The sequence below is a fragment of the Xyrauchen texanus genome, chromosome 32 (genome assembly GCF_025860055.1).
Source record: "Xyrauchen texanus isolate HMW12.3.18 chromosome 32, RBS_HiC_50CHRs, whole genome shotgun sequence".
NCBI lineage: Eukaryota > Metazoa > Chordata > Actinopteri > Cypriniformes > Catostomidae > Xyrauchen > Xyrauchen texanus.
This window is the reverse complement of record NC_068307.1, coordinates 36,032,526-36,052,708: the sequence shown is the minus strand read 5'-3', so window position 1 is coordinate 36,052,708 and position 20,183 is coordinate 36,032,526. Positions and strand designations below refer to the sequence as shown.

Below are 20,183 nucleotides of genomic sequence, written 5' to 3'. Positions count from 1 at the left end.
CTTTTGCAACAATGAGGTGTTGAGCAGGATGGTCTTGTCCTTATCACATATCTCTGCAGGCTGAGCTAAACATGACAAACTCTCTATGAACTCCGGGCTACCAAAATCACTGCCCAAGCCATCGGCAGATTTATGGGTAACCTGGTGTGCTTAAAGCGGCAGGTCAGTGGCACAATGAAGCTCTTTAAAAGACTTGATAGGCCTGCAAGACTGCCAGGGGGAAATACCAGCAAACTCGTTGAATAAGTGAGACCAGGTCTCGCCTTCAGATGCAGCGATTGATATATAGTTTTGTTTTCTGTTTTCATCTTAACTCTCTTTCAAACGTGAAAAAAAGCTTGAAATCGAGACGAGAGCTAAGCGTCTTGAGTTCGATGTATTCACAGTGAACCCAATCAGTCTCACCTTGCACCACTTCCGCCTGAGCTTGGCCCAGACAGACAAACAGCGCCATCAAACAGAGTGGTATATCGTTCACAGGCTGGAATAAATTAGACATCATCTATAAAAATACAATTTTACATGCTTTTCACTTAATGAACACACATATATTAAACACAATACAATAGTGTTTCAAATGCAGGTGTGTAAAAGGATAGCATTGACAAGAAAAAGAAAATAATCCACTCGCTAAGCAGATTCAATGACGAAAATGACCAACTTAACAGGGAGCTCCATTTGCAGTTTCCTAAAATCATGGTTATCCAAAGTATGCAGTTATGGAGTGCATTTTCAAAACTCCCTGTTTCGGTTTTCACTGTTCCATTGTGGGTGAGAGGCGTTAATGTATTTGGATGAACAATCAACTATCTTTGAAGCCAAAAGTTTTTTTATTTAGTTTTTTAGGCATTGTAGGGCTTTACAATTCGGCAATTAAATATAGAATTTATTTTTCCGGGATAAAAAGTATTCTAACAGGTAATATTCAAAGAATCCTCAAGTAATCACACAAGTTCACATAGACACTTTATCAGTTAAAAGGGACAGAGGGTTGGGAGGGAGATTTACCATGAGTATCAGAGGACTGGCTGAACCAGCCAAACCCTTTCTTCTTCTTCTCCATTAGGCTGGCCAGTGTAACCCCTTCATTTTCCATGCACCCAAAGCCCATGCATGATATACACAGCACAGCCGCAGCATGGTCACGGGGGCGAGAACGAGCAGCGACATCAACACAGGTTATAGCACGGGAACAAGAACAGCACCAACACAATTAACAACAACAATATACTACAACAAACTACATTGACATTGAGGCAACTGGTTAGTTGGAAAGGGGCAAAGGATGATGGATAGTTGTTAGTAACAGTGAATGAGAGCAGGTTATTATGATATCGTGGTGCAATGAATCGATTAAAAGCATTAGACTGAGGCAAAGGGAACACAGTAAAGGGCCATTCAAACTGAACATGTTATTGCATTAAAAAAAAACATTGACGCAGCACAATGAATGGAACGGAAGGTAATTCTCTCGAGAACTTAACACAGTTGTGAAAATTCGGCACTACTGTGTTAGAAGCTGAAAACAGCGAGATGCAGCGTAATAGTCAACAATGTCAGTCTAGCACATGTTTACTTAAATAGAATAACGATGTCTGAACTAAGGGTCCAAATGTTGAGATCTGTTTATATGTATGTGACATGAACTTGAAAGCTGACCCCTTGTAAATCGCAATATGTCGCATTCGGCATACACGTCAAAGTAAATGGCAGTGAATCTTTTTGGTCTGTAGTCTGGTTGGCTATTGCTTGCAATAGTTTATAGGTTTAACACACCTTACTGAATGTGGAACATTTATACCAAAATCTAAAAACATCAAAGCAAACAATATTATTAGTACAAGGCCCATTCAAATAAAAAAGACAAATTAAACTGCCAAAAATATCCTTTTAAATGTGGATTTTATGACTTATATTGTTTTTAATCTTGATACCTAAGCAGTGGCAATTATATAAAATGTTTATATTTTAGTTCAAATCACAATTTGTTAAAATACTTGTGATTTTTTTTTTTAAACAAATCATGCAGCCCTTTATAGGGAATAGAGTAAACCTATCCTGACCATCCTCTCACAGCACTCCAAGGTAATTTAAAAGAGCTGCTTGCTCGGGTTCCAATGACAGTCAAAGCTGAAATCTGCCCTACTGTGGCGGCTCACGATCATGTGCACTGCTTATGTAAAAGGGATTAGGATTAGTCCATATTTTGCTCAGTTTCTCCACTTTCAAGCAAACTCCTCTCGTTCAGCAGATACCAGCCATAATGGCTCACTTACTGTACAATTAGCCTATTTAATGTATCACTTTTGTTGATAGTAGATGAATCGGTCATCATTGTGACATTTTTGGATGCATGACAATCGAGACAATGAAGTGTTCCAGGGAAAGTCGTGTGATGCCATGCGAGGAGCAGACGTGTGAGCGACGAGCTCTTGAGCACTTTGCAAATTTTTTTATTATTTTCATGTTATAATCCAGTGAGATTCGATACACCTAGTTACATGTTTGTTCTGTGAGGTAAACATGGCAAAGAAGTCAAAATCCTCAGGCTCTGTAGACATTAAAAGACACTTACTTGCTCAAGTTGAAATCTCTGACAGGCCTGCAGACCGGGGACTTGATTTGGATGGCGAGGCAGGTGAGATTCAACGGCAACTGTCCAACATGTCTGTGATGCTGACGAAGGTTGTAGCTGACTTGGGAGGATCTCACTGTAATACGTCGAACGATTACGCCGTTGGAAACAACATTCTCTGAGTTGGTTACAAGAGTAGCAGATGTTGAGAAACGATTATCTGGAGTCATCGGAAAGGGAATTATCTGTTAATCCCTCGCGACCAAAATAGACGTGGAAAGCATTTTGGAAAAACTGGAAAATCTCGAAAATAGAAGCTGAAGAAATAATGTATGGATTGTTGGAATTCCTAAGCATAAAGAAGGCAGAGATATGGTGAAATTCCTAGTCTGCTCGACATAACAGGCCATAAACTGGAAATGGATAGAGCTCACAGAGTCCTTGCTCGCTGATCGGTTAAGGGAAACAGGCCCCGATAAATTCCAGCCAGTTTTTTAGATCATCCGATAAAGATCTTGTGTTGCGTGAGGCGAGGATCAAAGGAAAGCATTCTTGGATGAATCACAATATTTTCTTGTTCCCGGATTGAAAATTCACAAATTCGTCAAGAGAAACGCAAGCGATTCAAGGAGTGTAAGAACCAAAGGATGGCCACAAAGTATTTAAGTGTCCCAAACAAGCACCGTCCTTCATAAATACATTGGAGTGAGTAAGCCATTTCATGTTTCTCATGTGAGTGGATTGACTGGCTGAACATACACTCGACAGACTGAGGAAGCTGGGCACCATTTTTGTTTCTCTTTGTGTGTTGGTTCCGCCTAGCGACTGGAGTTTGTTTTGTGGAAAAACACTTCTCCATAAAGAAACTTTTGCATTCACGGAGGATAGCTTTTGCACTGAAATTCCTGGCCAGATTGAAAATGGAGGCTGGGGATGGCTGCAAAATATCTACATACCCACACAATGGATGTCTTTTATAAAGTTGACGGACTGGGTAAATCATGGTGTATTTTTTCATGCGGCCTCCAAGTAAATTTGACTCTTGACCATACGAGGAACCGGGATGCCTGTTTTGTTTCTTATTGTGCTAATTTTACAGCTGGAGTTTGTTTTGTGGAATAACACTGCTTCGGGAGAGTTGTGGATGAATCTGTTTGTTCCTTGTTCTTATGCCTCCTGTTGGCTGGAGTTTGTTTTGTGGAGTATTCTTGCGGGACATTGGAATGATTATGTCATATTCTGCACTCATAAACAGCCGGCTAACTGAACACTTGTTTGTCTGTCCAAGGAAACTGAACGGCTTCATATCGGTTGGAATTTGTTTTTTGGAGGAACACACCTTCGAGACAGTTCTGTGAATGAATCTACACATTCTTTGTGTTTATTCTGCCAATCAGCTAGGGTTTGTTTTACAAAGTATTTTCTGTTATGTAATTTTGCCTAAAAACATTTGTGCAGAAGCGCCGGACATCTGATGGCAAAGTTGTCACGGGGGCTCTCATAGGTGCACATGGACCTTTTGAGTTTAGAGTGAATGACAGCGGTTGGCCCTGTCGTGCGTGGGGTTACTGCGCACGTTATTCTTTTTTTTTGTTTCTTTGGTTCTGGGGGATGTTTGGGTTTTGATTGTCATACTAATGTTGGAAGGTGGTCTGTATAATCTTGTTTTTGACACACAATGTATTTTTTCTATTATATCAAAATGTCAAATGTTATTATGAATGGGTTATCTTTCTCCACATGGAATTTGAATGGGTTGGGGCACCCAATAAATAGAAGGAAACTTAATTATTTTCTTAAGCGTAAGAAATGTGATCTTCAAGAAACACATCTTTCCTCGTAGGAAGCTGAAAAATTTGGGAAGATATGGGGTGGGCATGTCTGCTTTTGCACTGGCTCAAGTAAGGGCAGGGGAGTCATTACATTGATAAGTAAACATCTACAATTCAAATCTCTCAAAAATATTAAGACAAATTAAGGATAATCATTATTGTTTTAGCAGAAATTCAGCGGCGTTGATGATTGGGGCTTTTTTATTGATCTGGAAGGGATGCCGCAAGCTGCTGGCATCCCTCATGATATAATATTGGGAGGAAACTTTAATCTTTTAATAAACTCAGTCCTTGATCATAGTGAAGCAAAAGTGTATAAGCCCCCTAGAGCAACATTGACGCTTGGTCTTGCAGATATTTGGTGACCTTTGAACCCATCTGGTAGGGACTATAAAAAAAATTTCATCAGTCCATAAGATTTATTCCAAAATATATTTTTTTTATACCAAAGTCCCTCATTACATCTGATGTTGATTTCTCAGTTGGAAACATCTTAGTCTCTTATCACACCCTGGTGAGTTTAGAGATGTTGCCACTTACAGAGAAAAATAAATCACATAGTTGGGGCTTTAATGTATCCCTTTTGCATTTCCAACAAATGTTAAAGACTGAAATCAATGTTTATATGGAGACCAACTGGTCCTCAGAATCCCATGTGGGCATGGCTCGGGAGGCACTTAAGGCAGTTCTTAGGGGTCGGATCATAAAGTATGACTCATTTGCCAAAAAATCCATAGCCTGAGAACTCGTGGAGTTCGAAAGGAACATTAAAAGTGCAGAGGCAGAGCTGAAGCTTGAAATTTCATCTGATAGGCTCAGAGTATTGACCCAATTGAAATACAGATAAAATGCTATTTTGTCATGGAAAGTGGAATTTTGGTTATTCAGGGCAAGACAGTAATTCTTTGTGTTGGGGGACAAAGCAGGGAAGATTTTGGCTAGATATATAAAGCAGAGAGAGTCTTTTTCTACCATTCCCTCTGTTGGTAAAATTTTTACCTCGGCCAAAGATATCAACAATGCCTTTAAAAAGTTCTATCTTGATCTTTATAGTTCCAAGTTTTCGTCTACTGATGAAGACATTAGAAAATTTGTGGATCCATTAGAAATCCGTAAACTGATGACTGAGCAAAAAATTATCTTGATTCTGAGATAACCTTGGAGGAGTTTGACGAGGTATTTAAGGCCTTACCTACAGGCAAGCCTCTGGGGGCAGCTGGTTTGGTGCTGAATTTTTTAGATCTTATGCTACAGAACTGGCTCCACTTTTGTTAGAAGTTTATATTGAATCATTAAAGAATGGAAAGCTTCCTCCAACCATGACACAAGCCTGGATCAGTCTGATTCTTAAAAAGGACAAAGATCCAAGTGAGTGTAAAAGTTACTGTCCAATTTCCCTGATCCAGCTAGACATTAAAATATTGTCAAAAATCCTGGCTAACCGATTAAGTAAAGTTATGACATGTCTTATAGATCAGGTGGGGTTTATGCGGGGCAGTAGTTCTTTTGATAACATTAGGTGTTTCATCAATATCATGTGGTCAGTAGCGAATGATCAATCTCCGGTCGCTGCCATCTCACTTGATGCCGAAAAGGCATTTGATATGATAGAATGGGATTATCTTTATAAGATTTTGGAAATAAATGGATTAATTTCAGATTATTTTACTCTGATTATTTGGCTCTGACAGCATACTGTCGAGTAACGGCCTTCCAGCCTGGCGCCTTCCAGTGGCCCAAACAGGGCATTAAGTATTTGGGTATTTTATTCCCAGCAAATTTGTCTGAATTAGTTAGAGTTAATTTTGACCCTTTAATTAAAAGGTTTTTGAGTGATGTGGACATGTGGGCTTCCTTACATTTTTCGATGATGGGAAGATTAATGTTATTAAAATTAACTGTATTCCAAAATTAAACTACCTGCTACAGGAAGTCCTTGTCCCTATTTCACCATTGCAAAGCCTTTCTATCAAACTAACCAGATATGTTAAGTCACACCCCATTATTTCACATTTCCACATGATTTGGACAAGAGTGGCCAGAGTATTTAATTTGGACATTTATTTAATTTTGGCTGAAGTCTGAACCCCAAATCATGTATCAATAAGTCTCCTTTCTGTTGGTCAGAACGGATTGTGAGTGGGGTTGCTACATTCGACGACCTCTATGAGAGTGGAGTGTTGAGATCTTTTGAGAATTTGGGTCATCATTTTGGGATTCCCAGATCTCAGTTTTATAGATATTTACAGCTGCGCCACATGCTCTGTACGGTTTTTGGGAGTAGCACACCCTAAGGTGGAAGATGCTTTGGGAGTGGTGATTACTGCTTTTGGAAAAGGTTGTGAGGCATCAGTGTATTACTCCTGCTAATTCAGAGTCTGGGGAATGGAGCTTTAACTCTATCAAGAGATTATAGGAGAATAATTTGAATTTGGTATTGGAGGAAGGAGTGTGGACTAGGATTCTAAAAAATGTTAAGTCTGCATCTAGAGATGCAAGGGTTCACCTTATGCAATTTAAGATTTTACAAAGAAATGTATTGGACCCCCTCTAGATTGTATAGGGTTGGTCTTAAAGACACACCCAACTGCTGGTGTTTCCAATCAGACGTTGGAGACACAACTCATGTCTTTTGGTGGTGTGTTAATATTCAAGATTTTTGGTTGAGGGTTCAGAGTTATTTGTGTGACATTTTGGGCACTCAAGTTTTATTTTGCCCCAAACTTTGTATTATGGGAGATGGGTCGGTCATACATTTGGGGGACAAATTTATAAAAATGTGGGTTCTGACAAGTGTTATGATTGGCAGACAAGTTATTTTAAGGGGTTGGAAATCGGACGGAGCTCCATCATTTCCAGAGATGTGTGCGGAGATGGGGAGGGTGGCAGCTTTTGAAGAAGGGGTATCTAGAATAAAATGTTGAATTGTTTGTGGGAAAGTGGGGCAAATATCTGGCATTTTTGGAGGGCTCTCGGGGAGGGACAGTGGAGAGAGAGGTGTAGATCGATAGATTATGTGTGGGATTATTGTATTTTATTTATTTAATTATTCAATTAAATTTTTTTATATTTGTTTTTGTGTGTCTATAATCATGTAGACACACAAAACCACTGGGGTGTTCTTGTGGGTGGGGTTCGGGATTTGGAGGGGAGTTTTAATAGAGGGGGTTGAGTTCAATAAAAAAAAATTATCTGAAAAGAAGTGTTCCAAACAGAATGGAAGCAGTCCAATAAGGAACATAAAGTTTTTGTTTTTTTGCAGCAATCAATGCTAAGGAATCAGGCAAATTGCCTATCCAGTACGGTAGTGCACCCCCTGACCTGGGGAATGATTGACTTTGATAGACAAATGTGCATTTCAATGGCAAAGCAAGCACTTGCAGCATCAGTCTGTGCTGACTGCAGTGCGCAGGTGTTTAATCAGAAATACACCAGAGGAAGGTGTTTTGGGCTTTCTGACATCTGCTCTGTGTCACAAAACAGTTTGATGGATATGACAGGTCAATTAAATTTGCCTCGGTAGCTGTAACGTCATCTTAAAGCTGAAGTATGTAATTTCTGTTCCACTATCTTCAGCTAGAAAACTCCTGTGTTTCATTTGTCCATTTGCCAGTGCTGTTGGTTGGGATACTCAAACAAACAGGAATGTTTTGATAGCACCATAGAGTTAATCTTTTAGGTGAAATCAACCTACAAATGGTATACTTATAGTTCACTTTGCATATTGAGCAAGGATCCAAGAAATAATTTTAATAAAAATGACAAACTTCAGCTTTAAATGACATTCACTAGACAAGGTGAAATGAACATGTCAGTTTCACGTTACATAAATGTCATATTTTTACTTATAAAGCTGTTAATGGAGCTGTTCAGCTTGCAGTCCAAAAACCCAGAAGAGACTTCACCATGGGTTCACCAATTTTCCAAAGGGTTTTTGTAATAGGGTTTTTTGAATTTATGAGTAAAATAAGGTCTGTGGTAAACATTACTTTACGATACATGGAAGTTTTGTTCTATAACATAAATGACACACTTTCATATGTGAAAGGTGACTTTTGAAGCTGTATTGTACTTTTTTTTTTAAAACACATGGCGGATGTCCAAGTGTGTAATTTATGTTGTAGAGCAAAACTTCCACATATCATAAAGTAATGTTTACCACAGACCTTATTTAACTCATAAATTCAAAAAACCCATTATGAAAACCTATAGGAAAAACCAGAGGGAACCCATGGCGAAGTGACATCACGGCTGAACAGCTCAATACTAAAATTATGCTCTTTCATATAGCTAGCTCCTTTTACATTTTCATTAACATTCAATCATTACAATAATCCCCACAGCGCTGTGAGTGTATTCAGGTACTCACGGTTGCGTTTGGCATCCTCCTCTTCCTCCTCGTTCTCCGGGTCGATGTCTTCTGCCTGTGTGATCCAGTCCAAATAACCTTTCAGATCTTCTTCCAGCTGTTGTTTCTCACGTAGTTTCTGAAAGTCTCCACGAGCCTTCGCCTTCTCTCGTTCTTTAGAGAACTCTCTGGGTTCAGAAACAGTTTTACTTCAGTATACTAATAATGATGATATTTACATCTATTCTGTATTAAATTAGCACTCTGGCTGGCTGGCAAATCATATTTCTTTCAACCAACTGCAAATACAGCAATCTTATTACAAATATTATGACAAAAAATTCAATATATATCATTAGAGGTGGGGTAACAAATAAATGCTATACAGTATTATGATTCTTATTTAACACAATAGTGAATCTTCAGTATACACTGACAAAAGGGATTGATGTCGTTTATTTGTTGTTGTTTTTAAAACAAGGCTATGCTTGCCATGTTAAAAAAGCAGCGTACCAGCCAGACCAACTATGTCCAGGTTGGGAGACCAGCTAAGACCAGCCTGAGCAGCTAAAAAAAAAAGTGTCTAAAATCTGCCTTAGACCAGCCTGCACAACTTAGACCAGTCTGACCAGATAAAAAAGTGTTCAAAACCCCTCTAAAACCAGCCTGAGCAGCTAAGACCAGCTATATCCAGGTTGGGAAACAGATTAAGACCAGCCTGATCAGCTACAAAAAGTGTCCAAAAATCTGCCTAAGACCAGTCTGACCAGATAAAGTGTTCAAAACCCCTCTAAAACCAGCATGACCAGCTAAGACCAGCTATGCACAGGTTGGGAGACCAGCTAAGATGAGCCTGACCAGCTACAAAAAGTGTCCAAAAATCTGCCTAAGACCAGCCTGACCAACTAAGATTAGGCTGACCAGATAAAAAGTTCAAAGCCTCTCTAAAACCAGCCTGACCAGCTAAGACCAGCTATGTCCAGGTTGGGAGACCAGCTAAGACGAGCCTGACCAGCTAAAGAAGCATCCAAAAATCTGCCTAAGACCAGCCTGACCAACTAAGATCAGTCTGACCAGATAAAAAGTGTTCAAAACTCCTCAAAAACCAGCCTGAACAGCTAAGACCAGCTATGTTCAGGTTGGAAGACCAACTAAGACCAGCCTGACCAGCTAAAGAAGCATCCAAAAATCTGCCTAAGACCAGCCTGACCAACTAAGATCAGTCTGACCAGATAAAAAGTGTTCAAAACTCCTCAAAAACCAGCCTGAACAGCTAAGACCAGCTATGTTCAGGTTGGAAGACCAACTAAGACCAGCCTGACCAGCTAAATTAAAGTGTTCAAAACCCCTCTAAAACCAGCCAGACCAGCTAAGCTCAGGCTGAAAAATGAGATAAGACTAGCCAACCCACTTAGACTGGTTTTAGCTGCTTAAATAAATTACAATTTAAATGACAAAATGTATGGTAATTTTGTTGCACAGATTCAAAACTAATTTGTAAGTTCAACTTAGATTTTAAACCTTCTTTGAAAGTGATTCCATTTTAATGCTGTAAAATAAAAAACAAAACCCACCACTAATGTACATGTTCTCTATTTTCACATAGAGCTAAAAAAGAATAATAAAGGCACAATCATTTCAAAGTCCTACCAGCAGGGTGCATGCTTGACCACAGATCAATGGCAACAATTTACTTGCAAAAACACTCAAAAGGTCACACAAAGTGAGCAGAGTTTATTTTAATAAAACCGCACATGCACAAAAATGTAATCCAAACCTAATTTCAGAAGATTGCTTAAGCTGCAAATTGTATATCTTGCACTGTAGGGCACAGCGTCTGCATCTCGTGTGGCAGAATATTAATAACCACTTGAAGAAAGAGTTTGTAGGACTTATGAACACAGGAAAGAGATTAATTTCACCCTTTGGAGGAGGTCAGAAAATCTGCTAATGGCCCTCTAGGAAGGATGAGAGGAGAATATGAGAGACATGGGTTGTCTTTCTGATGTGAAAACCAAACAACGGTTTCGAGAGGAGTGTCTGTTTCAACCTGTCACCTGTCTGCCCTTCCTTCTCCCGACTAGTCTTCTTCCTCTTCTCCTCCCGTCCATCCCTCAAGGTCTTGCTATCTCTTACTGTCTTTACTAAACTTTGTATTCAGCGATGTCACCCGAGTCTCAAAGTTTACGATTCTGTTAATGTTTACCTCAATTTCCAGAAGCAAAAACAAGCTAGACCTATGATGAACTAACACTGAATATCAGAACATTTTAACATTGTTCATGTGATTTGAGTTGTTGAGGACTCTTTTATCTCAAAAGATCAATGACAATTAGATTCATGATGGTATGACCCATTTAAGGGCATGATTTGCAGTCTTATCAACCTTTTTCAAAGCTGATGTACTAAAAATGAACTAATGACAAAGATTTTCACAAACAAGCAAATATTTCTGCTGAATTAGCATCGGTTACCTGCTGTGCCCTTGTCAACGTCCTTTCCTCGAATACGCCCCTCCTTACAAACCATTTCATTTCCTCTCTTTGACTTTCATCAGTCTAAATGACTTCCTCTCTCAGTCTTATGGTATCCCCTCTCTCGTATGTCCTTGGTGCCATTTATTTAATAATGTCAGCAGCAAAGAACAAGTCACCCAGCAGACATGAGAATCATCTCACAACACACGTCACTCTGAGGTCGTAAAAACACTCCAGACACCTGAAATCTGTAGAAACCTCTCTGTACAGTATACAGTCATGGACAAATGATTGTACATCCAAACTCTAATGATGCCAATTTTACACCAAATTTAAAACTGTTGCTTATTAGAACAACCTTTTTGGCTATTTAATGGTGGAATGAGTGACTTTCTAAACAGTTGCAGAAGTTGATTATTGTTGTTGTTTATTTACTTTGAAGAGATTTGAATATAATTTTTTTCTAATGTAATGCATGCATGTAATTCTAAGGGGCCGTTCATACCATCCTGAGATATATTTAGTATTACAGTTTAGTGTAACTGATCAGTTGTGCTAAATAGACTTTCCACCCTGCTAAAAAACACTAAATTCCAATATGGTTGGTTTACAGGTGGATTGATGTTTTAGCTGTGCAATGCTGAACTGTTAATGACACAAGTTGGTTATTGATGGACAACCCCAAAACATTCTTTATACTGGTCAATAAGACACAATAGGATTATTTATAAAGGTAATTTGAGCTTGTCACCAGCTGACACTTGATTATAGACCTACACTGGCAGCCAAAGTTTGGAATAATTGCAGGCGAGAAATGAGGATCTAAGCACAGCTTTAATAAATCAAAGTTAAACAAAGAATTCAGAATATAAGGAAACAAAAACACAGGGACCCAAGCACAGAGCATCAAACAATACATGTGAAGACTGAAAAAGAAACCAGGGGAAACAAGGGCTTAAATACACAAGGGAAAACAAGGGAACGGGGAACACCTGGGGAAACAATCAGGGGAAAACCAATCATAAAAAGAAACTACAAAAGGACTACAAAAATAACAGGAAACAGGAACGGGGAACTAAAGCATTTCAACATAAAAGTCTAGACAAAAACAGAGAATGCATGACAATAATGTACAGATTTTGTTGTTTTGGAAGGAAATTGGTACTTTAATTCACCAAACTGGCATTCAACTGATCACAAAGTATAGTCAGGACATTACTCTATCAAATCTAGACAGGCCCCATTTACAGCAGCCATCACTCCAACACTTTATCCTTGAGTAATCATGCTAACTTGCTAATTATGTACTAGAAAATCGCTTGCCATTATATCAAACACAGTTGAAAGCTATTTGGTTTGTTAAATTAAGCTTAACATTGTGTTTGTGTTTGTCTTTGAGTTGCCACAGTATGCAATAGACTGGCTTACGGTCAATATCAGGTAAAAAATGGCATAAAAGAAACAACTTTCTCTAGAAACCCATCAGATAATTATTGTTTTGAGGAATGAAGGCTATACAATGCTTGAAATTGCCAAAAATAACAGAAGATTTCATGCAAAGGTGACACTACAGTCTTCAAAGACAAAGGACAACTGGTTCTAACAAGGACAGAAAGAGATGTGGAAGGACAGATGTACAACTAAACAAGAGGATAAGTACATAAGAGACTCTAGTTTGAGAAATAGACACCTCCCATGTCCTCAGCTGACAGCTTCATTGAATTCTACCCACTCAACACCAGTTTCATGTACAACAGTAAAGAGAAGACTCAGGGCTGCAGTCCTTATGAGAAGAATTACAAAGAAAAAGCCACTTTTGAAACAGAAAAATAAAAAGAAAAGGTTAGAGCGGGCAACAGATAATTGGAAAAGAGTGTTATGGATCTTAACCCCATTGAGCATTTGTGGGATCAGCTAGACTGTAAGGTGCGTGAGAAGTTCCCAACAAGACAGCCACATATATGGCAAGTGCTACAGGAAGCGTGGGGTCAAATGTCACCAGAGTATCTGGAAAAACTGACAGCTAGAATGCCAAGGATCTGCAAAGCTGCCATTGCTGCACATGGAGGATTTATTTGATGAGAACACTTTGAAGTAGTTTAAGAAGTTCTGAAAATTCTTTTCAATATTCCAAACTTTTGACCACCAGCGTAGGTCTTGGGCCCCTCGACAACAAGGTGAATGCCCAAGGGTCTTATGAGGGGCATGATCTGATCATGCCAGCTGAAACATCTTAGCTGGTCTAGGCTGTTATTGTCAGCAGAAGATGGAAGGTGAGATGAAGACAGAACAAGTTAATAAATGTGAGTTTTCTTTGGCCATGACTGTAGGCATGCTTGAACACTGATCCGCAATCAGTGGTCAAAACTGCACTCTTCACCCTATGCAAATATACAGAAAAACTGTCCTCAGATCTCTTAAGAGAAATGACCAGCAAACAAAAGAAATCACTGCAATCACCACAGCACACAGGGTTTTTCATTTTCTTACCCACTGAGCACACCCAGCACAAGGTTCAACACAAAAAATGAGCCCAGAATGATCAGACTAACAAAGTAGATCCATGGTGTCTCCCAGCCAATGGCATCATTTACCTACAGGGGCCCAAAAAGGATGGTTAACCCAAAGAAAGAGAGATTACCTATAGCAGAGTAAACTCCAGGAATAGAGTTTAGTCCTGGGAGAGAGAAAAAAGGGTGAAAACAGAGATCAGAGACAGTAGTGAGGAGAAACGAGGAGCTGCTCACCCGCTCAACACACCCAGAACCAGGTTCAGGACGAAGAAAGAGCCGAAGATGACCAAACTGACAAAGTACACCCACGGCAGCTCCAACCCCATAGCATCATTCATCTGAGAGTAAGAAGAAAGGAAAGGTGGAAGGGAAAGAGTAAAAGTAAGGAGTAAGGGAAAGGAGAAGGGGAAAAGGAAGGGGAAGAGGAAGGTGAAGAGGAAGAGGAAAGGGAAGAGGAAGAAGATGGGGAAAAGGAAGAGAACAAGGAAGATGTAGAAGGGAAAATAAAGAAGGGAAAGAGGAATAGAACAAGGAAGAGTAAAAAAGGACGAGAGAGAGAGGGAGAGAGAGAGAGAGAGAGAGAGAGAGAGAGAGAGAGAGAGAGAGAAACAATAAAAAAGTATGAAACGGAAAACTAAGGGCGAAAAAGTAAAAAAAAAAAAATAGATCTACAGAAGATATTCTGCTAAAACCCAAGCTTTTGAGCTGGTAAGACTATGAAAGACACTTACATTCTATGTGTATCTTTAATGCATTATGTCAAAACAAAGTACAGATGATTATTTAAATTTCTTACTTAGATTAGACTATTGAATAAATAGCTTCAAATAAGCAAACAGATTCACACACTGGTTATGAAAAATTAAATGTCAATAAAATAGTTTATTCATTCAGGTCATTGCAGAAGATCTAGCAAAATGTTAGTCAAATTTTTTTCATTTTGTTTAAACTCAAAGAGTCTCACAAGAAAACTTCACTCTATCAATGTTTTTTTGGTCTATACACCAACGCCTGGTCTTTACCACTGGAAAAAAAGTCTCTGAAGTCAACTTCTTCTAGGCTTTCAAGATAATCTAACTGAAGCATATGTTGCTGCAAATGTGTGCTATTGTGAACTGGAGGAAATGTATTCCAGAGGATGATGCTAGAGGTGGGTGGATCTCAGTAGAGCACACTGGTCAGTCACAGACACTTGAATTCCTGCTTCAGTGTGTGGGCTGCAAGTTTGAGCAACGCACAGTTTCCCCAAAGCAAAAATTACTGTTTGACTACAAAATTTGCATACAAAAAATGTTTATTCCTTTAGACATGTAATTCTTAATTAAGTTATCTGCATTAAATAAAACACTACAAAACATTTAGTAGAAAAAAAAAAAAAGACATGGTAGCTATCATTCCGTAAAGTCTTGTTATCTTTGCTTGCCATTGTCCTTTTACATGATTAAGGTGTCTTTTTCATGGTTACATTACGTTAACATATTTATTTATTGTTCTGTCCTGGTTAGATCCAGTTTGATTTTTTCTTTCAAAAAAAGTTGTGCAAGGAATAGCCATCATCTCTCACAAAATAGATTGATGAAATTCAGGAGAATTATGTTTCTTTTTGGCCATTTCTAACACCAAAATTGGATTTGCAAGTGTGCACAACAACCTAGCAACTTTCAACTGTTCTAATAATAAGAGAAAATATTAAGTACCAAATTACCACTTTAGAATTATCTAAACAGCTGAAAATGGGGCTTTGCCATAATGGTTCAAATTCAATTTTAAAATAAATAAAAATCATAGAAACGTCTTTCAAACAGTAATAATAATAATTGTCAAAATTACTAATGCTTCTGCCAGTATTTATGATCAATTTAATGCATCCTTGGTGAACAGAAGCATCAATTTCTAACTTTTGAACAGTAGTGTACTACAGTGAAAGGTAAAAAAAAAAAAGAATCACATTTTGTTATGTTGCACACTTCTGCTAAAATGCTTTAAATTATTATTATTTTTTTTTTATATCAATGTACACTCCATACCCCATAATGATAAAGCAAAAAAAAGATTTTTGATTATTCAGACCCTTAATCCAGTACTTTGAAGTTGAAGCACCTTTGGCAGCGATAACAGCCTCAAGTCTTTTTGGGTATGATGCGACACGCTTTGCACACCTGGATTTGGGGGTTTTCTGCCATTCTTCTCTGCAGATCCTCTCAAGTTCTGTCACGTTGGATGGGGACCATCAGTGGACAGCCATTTTCAGATCTCTCCAGAGATGTTCAATTGGGTTCAAGTCTGGGCTCTGGCTGGGCCACTCAAGGACATTCACAGAGGTGTCCCTAAGCCACACTTGTGCTATCTTGGCTGTGTGCTTAGGGTCATTGTCCTGTTGAAATGTGAACATTCGGCCCAGTCTGAGGTCCTGAGCACTCTGGACCAGGTTTTCATTAAGGATATCTCTATATTTTGCTGCGTTCAGCTTTCTTCAACCCTGAACAGTCCCCCAGTTCCTGCCACTGAAAAACACCCCCACAGCATGATGCTACCACCACCATGCTTCACCGTTGAGATGGTGGTGTTGTATGGGCAGGTGATGAGGAGTGCCTGGTTTCCTCCAGACATGACGGTTGTAATTGAGCATTGTGCTATTGGGAACCTTCAATGCAGCCAAACGTTTTTGTCTTACCAAGATCTGTGCTTCGACACAATCCTGTCTCTGAGCTCTGAAGGGATTTGACCTCAAGGCTTGGTCTTTGCTCTGATATGCATTATCAGCTGTGGGACCTTATATAGACAGGTGTGTGTCTTTTCAAATCATGTCCAATCAACTGAATATGCCACAGGTGGACTCCAATTAAAGTAGAAACATCTCAAAGATGATCCAGAGAAATGGGATGCACCTGAGCTAAAATTTAAGTGGCATAGCAAAGGGTCTAAATACATATGTCAATGTGATGTTTAAGTTTTTTTCTTTTTAATAAATGAAAATGGAGTGTAGATTGATGTGAAAAAGTATATATCATTTAAAGCATTTTAGCATAAGGCTGCAACATAACAAAATGTGAAAAAATGAGGGGGTCTGAATACTTTCTGAATGCACCGTATATGTAAACTGTATATTTGTAAACAAATTACTTGATTAGATTTTCAGCAAACTACTTATTTACTATAATTATAGTCATATTTTTTCTCAGGACTTCAACTTGTAGTCAATTGAATTATTTATTCAGTAGCAATACTTTTAAGTAAATAGTTGAAGTACTCTTTCACCATTAATGTTAGCTTGATAAATGCTAATGTGCATGTTGCATTATGTAGTCAAGTGTGTTATACTTCACTGTGCCGAGTATAAAAATACCATATTGCTGTTCTAACTACTTCCATAGTCTGCATTATAACATACGTAGTCCTTCAAATGCATAGTAACATAATAACAACACACTTTTCGTGATCTTCTAAAATGTGGCCACAGAAAGGTGGTCCTTGGATGTCCGTTGCTAGAGTGACGTTAACATTGTGAGACTAAACTGAGCTAAAAGCTAGCTGTAAACCAAAGTGTGTAGCATGATAATTAGCATGCTAATACTCACCCAGTAAAGTACATCTGTCCAGCCCTCCATGGTTATGCACTGAAACACAGTTAGCATGGCAAACATAAAGTTGTCGAAGTTTGTGATTCCTCCATTGGGTCCGTGCCAGCCCTCCTTGCATTCTGTGCTGTTAATGGTGCATGTACGGCCATGACCATTAACAGCACATGGAGCAGGTTCATCCTCTGTTATCTCTGCAGAGAAAGGAGCGGAGATACAATATGAATAAACTAAAACTATATACTCTTGAAATCTTGCAGAGCTGAGCATAAATTGAAAAAAGTATAGTTATTATAGATATTTTATAGTTCAGTCATGACAACTCCCTGAAAGATTTAGCATGTTAATGTGGGTATGACATGTTGATAGGACATTGGTCTTGGCAGACTAGATCTGCAATGCTGCTGCTGCAGAGCAAGTATGGAGACTTCCTACTGCTAGAACATACACAGACATACTGAGTTAAGCATGTGGACATGCTGCTGCACAATTAGAATGACACAAGACAAGCTGTATCAAGCATGTTTGACAAGCTGATGCACAATCAGACATAAATACAACCCCCCAACAAAACAGGGAAGTTGTACAAAGGTATAACAAAAAACACAACCCTCCAAACATGCAGATCTACAGCCAAGATTGGTGTACTGCTGCCGCTCCAATGCTCCATGTGCATCTTTGGATTGTATGCTAGCTAGGTGTGCCTTGGACTGCTTGGCCGAATGGCATAACTTTAATGAACTAAATGTCTTATGTGTGCCTGGGCCTGCTTGGCCAAATGGCTTAAATGGCTAGTGACCTGACTCATAATGTGTACCCTGGAACTGGAAAGCCCAGAGCTTATTTAACAAGTTACTTAGCATATCTATGTGTGGATTTATTTAAACGCATGACCTAAGATGCCGATCTGTGCCAGTACCTGATTTGGCTATGGCTTACCTTGATAAAAACGCACTTCTATGTGTCATGGCCAAAAACAAACCTTACCGTGCAAGCTGGTAGAAGAAAAAGCCCCAGCAACCACCTGAGCAAAAAGTATTTTCAGAGAAAATTCTCGCAGTGCGCTGCAGTGAACCTTACTTACTTCCAGACTTTTAAATGTTAGGCATGAGAGAGTATGCAAGTTGATTGACTACCTGATTACACATCAAAGGACCTATCACCTTACACCATGTAAGCCAAATGGTCTGACAAATCACATGAGCGTGTTGATTGTCTAACAGATAACAAGTTCCAAAAACTTGTTAGCTTGTGCTATTCAGAGTTTTATGCCTGAACTTAGTCATATTTTTCAAGGTTTTCGATCACATTAGGAATCCTTATGCTAACTTAAGAGTGTGACTGATGATACTCTGTCAAGTTGGGGCTGAACAGAACTGGAGAAAAGCACCAGTAGATTAAAAAGCATCGGTGTATATTAAATATTTAACAATATCAGTTGTTTATTCAATCGTCAAGCAAAAATGTCACATACCTGTCCCTTGAAAGTAACAGGTAGCATGCATTTTTCCGATGAAAAGCTCAAGTCCAATGATGGCATAGATGATAATGACGAAAAGAACCAGCAGAGCTATGTGAAGGAGAGGAACCATGGCTTTAATGATGGAGTTCAGCACCACCTGTAAACCTGCAAATGCACAAGTACTGTATGTAAGCAAAAATTTACACTTGTCAACAGTGTTTTGAGTGTCACTTGGGTACATTAAAGTCCCAAAGTTTTGCATCTATTTCTAACATCAAACACCCATGTTCTTCCTAAAAACAAGAATCCACATACACAAACTAACAATTAAAAATCCCCCTCCACTGCCCCTCACCGAGAACCCTCCAATAAAGCCAAATATCCACCCAACTTCCTATCAAGCAAATTCTATTGAATATATTATTGTTAAAAATAAATTCTTTATAGAAAAAATAAGTGGGAACTGCTGTTGTGCTCTTGTGCGTCTTACATTAAGAGATCCTGACAACTCGGATTTTAAATAGGAGCTACTAACTGTAACATTAATAACATTCAATTATGAAGTTTAATGGTGGGTTTTACTCACTGGGCACTCCAGAGACCAGGCGAAGCGGTCGCAGCACACGAAAGGCTCTAAGGGCTTTGACATCAAAACCTCCTGATTTTCCTCCATGGCCATGCACGGGCGGGAGTGCTTTAGCAACATCCTTCTCTGCATCTTTGGTCAAAACTTCCAAGACAACACTAAACAACCTGGAAAAAAATGAATGAATGGTAAGAACAATAATAGGTACTGACCAAAATAAAAAACTAAAATGACTGGTGACTGGTGCTTGCCAATGCAGTCAAGTCGCTGTCATGATACTAGGGTACTGTGGGTGGTTAAAAGAACTAATTTCTTTACAAGCTGCAGCAGCAATGGTGAGTTTGTTGTTGATTTGCTCATTGAGCACTTGCTGGACAAGTTGACTGGCAGTATTATCATGTACAGTATACACAGTCTGAAGGGTGATTAGAAAGAATCAAGAGTAAAAAAATTATATTAATGTTTAAAACGTGTTACTGCAACAAATAATGTATATACATCTACATTTGTTTAAAATATCACATTTATTATTTATTAAATGTGATACAAAGGCAAAGATGCCGCAGTATATATTGCATTAGAGATGTAAGAGAACTCTAACCCTTAAAAGATCAGAGAGTTTTTGTAAAGGGGATGCAAGGCAGTTATGCAGCAAAATCATTTACATGTTAAGAGAACCCATATGATAATTTCATTTATTTGTTTGTTTCAGTTTTTAAGTCATTTGATACAAATGAAACATATCCTCCTAACTGGTTTAGGATTTCTTCCTCGAGTTACTTCAATGTTTAATGTTGGTGGTCAAAACAGCT

At 38.7% G+C, this 20,183-nt stretch overlaps 1 protein-coding gene across 1 annotated transcript in view; it reads right to left on the bottom strand.

Moving 5' to 3' along the window:
• The window catches only part of cacna1da (calcium channel, voltage-dependent, L type, alpha 1D subunit, a), a 138,251-nt gene that overhangs the window by 77,329 nt on the left and 40,739 nt on the right, over positions 1-20,183 (bottom strand). Inside the window, exons 4-9 of the mRNA XM_052101064.1 lie at positions 19,372-19,538; positions 18,798-18,950; positions 17,324-17,517; positions 13,980-14,083; positions 8,777-8,943; positions 1,009-1,083 (exon numbers count right to left, since the gene is read on the bottom strand). Coding sequence (XP_051957024.1) covers positions 1,009-1,083; positions 8,777-8,943; positions 13,980-14,083; positions 17,324-17,517; positions 18,798-18,950; positions 19,372-19,538 — 860 coding nt within the window. The remainder of the gene's footprint in view (positions 1-1,008; positions 1,084-8,776; positions 8,944-13,979; positions 14,084-17,323; positions 17,518-18,797; positions 18,951-19,371; positions 19,539-20,183) is intronic.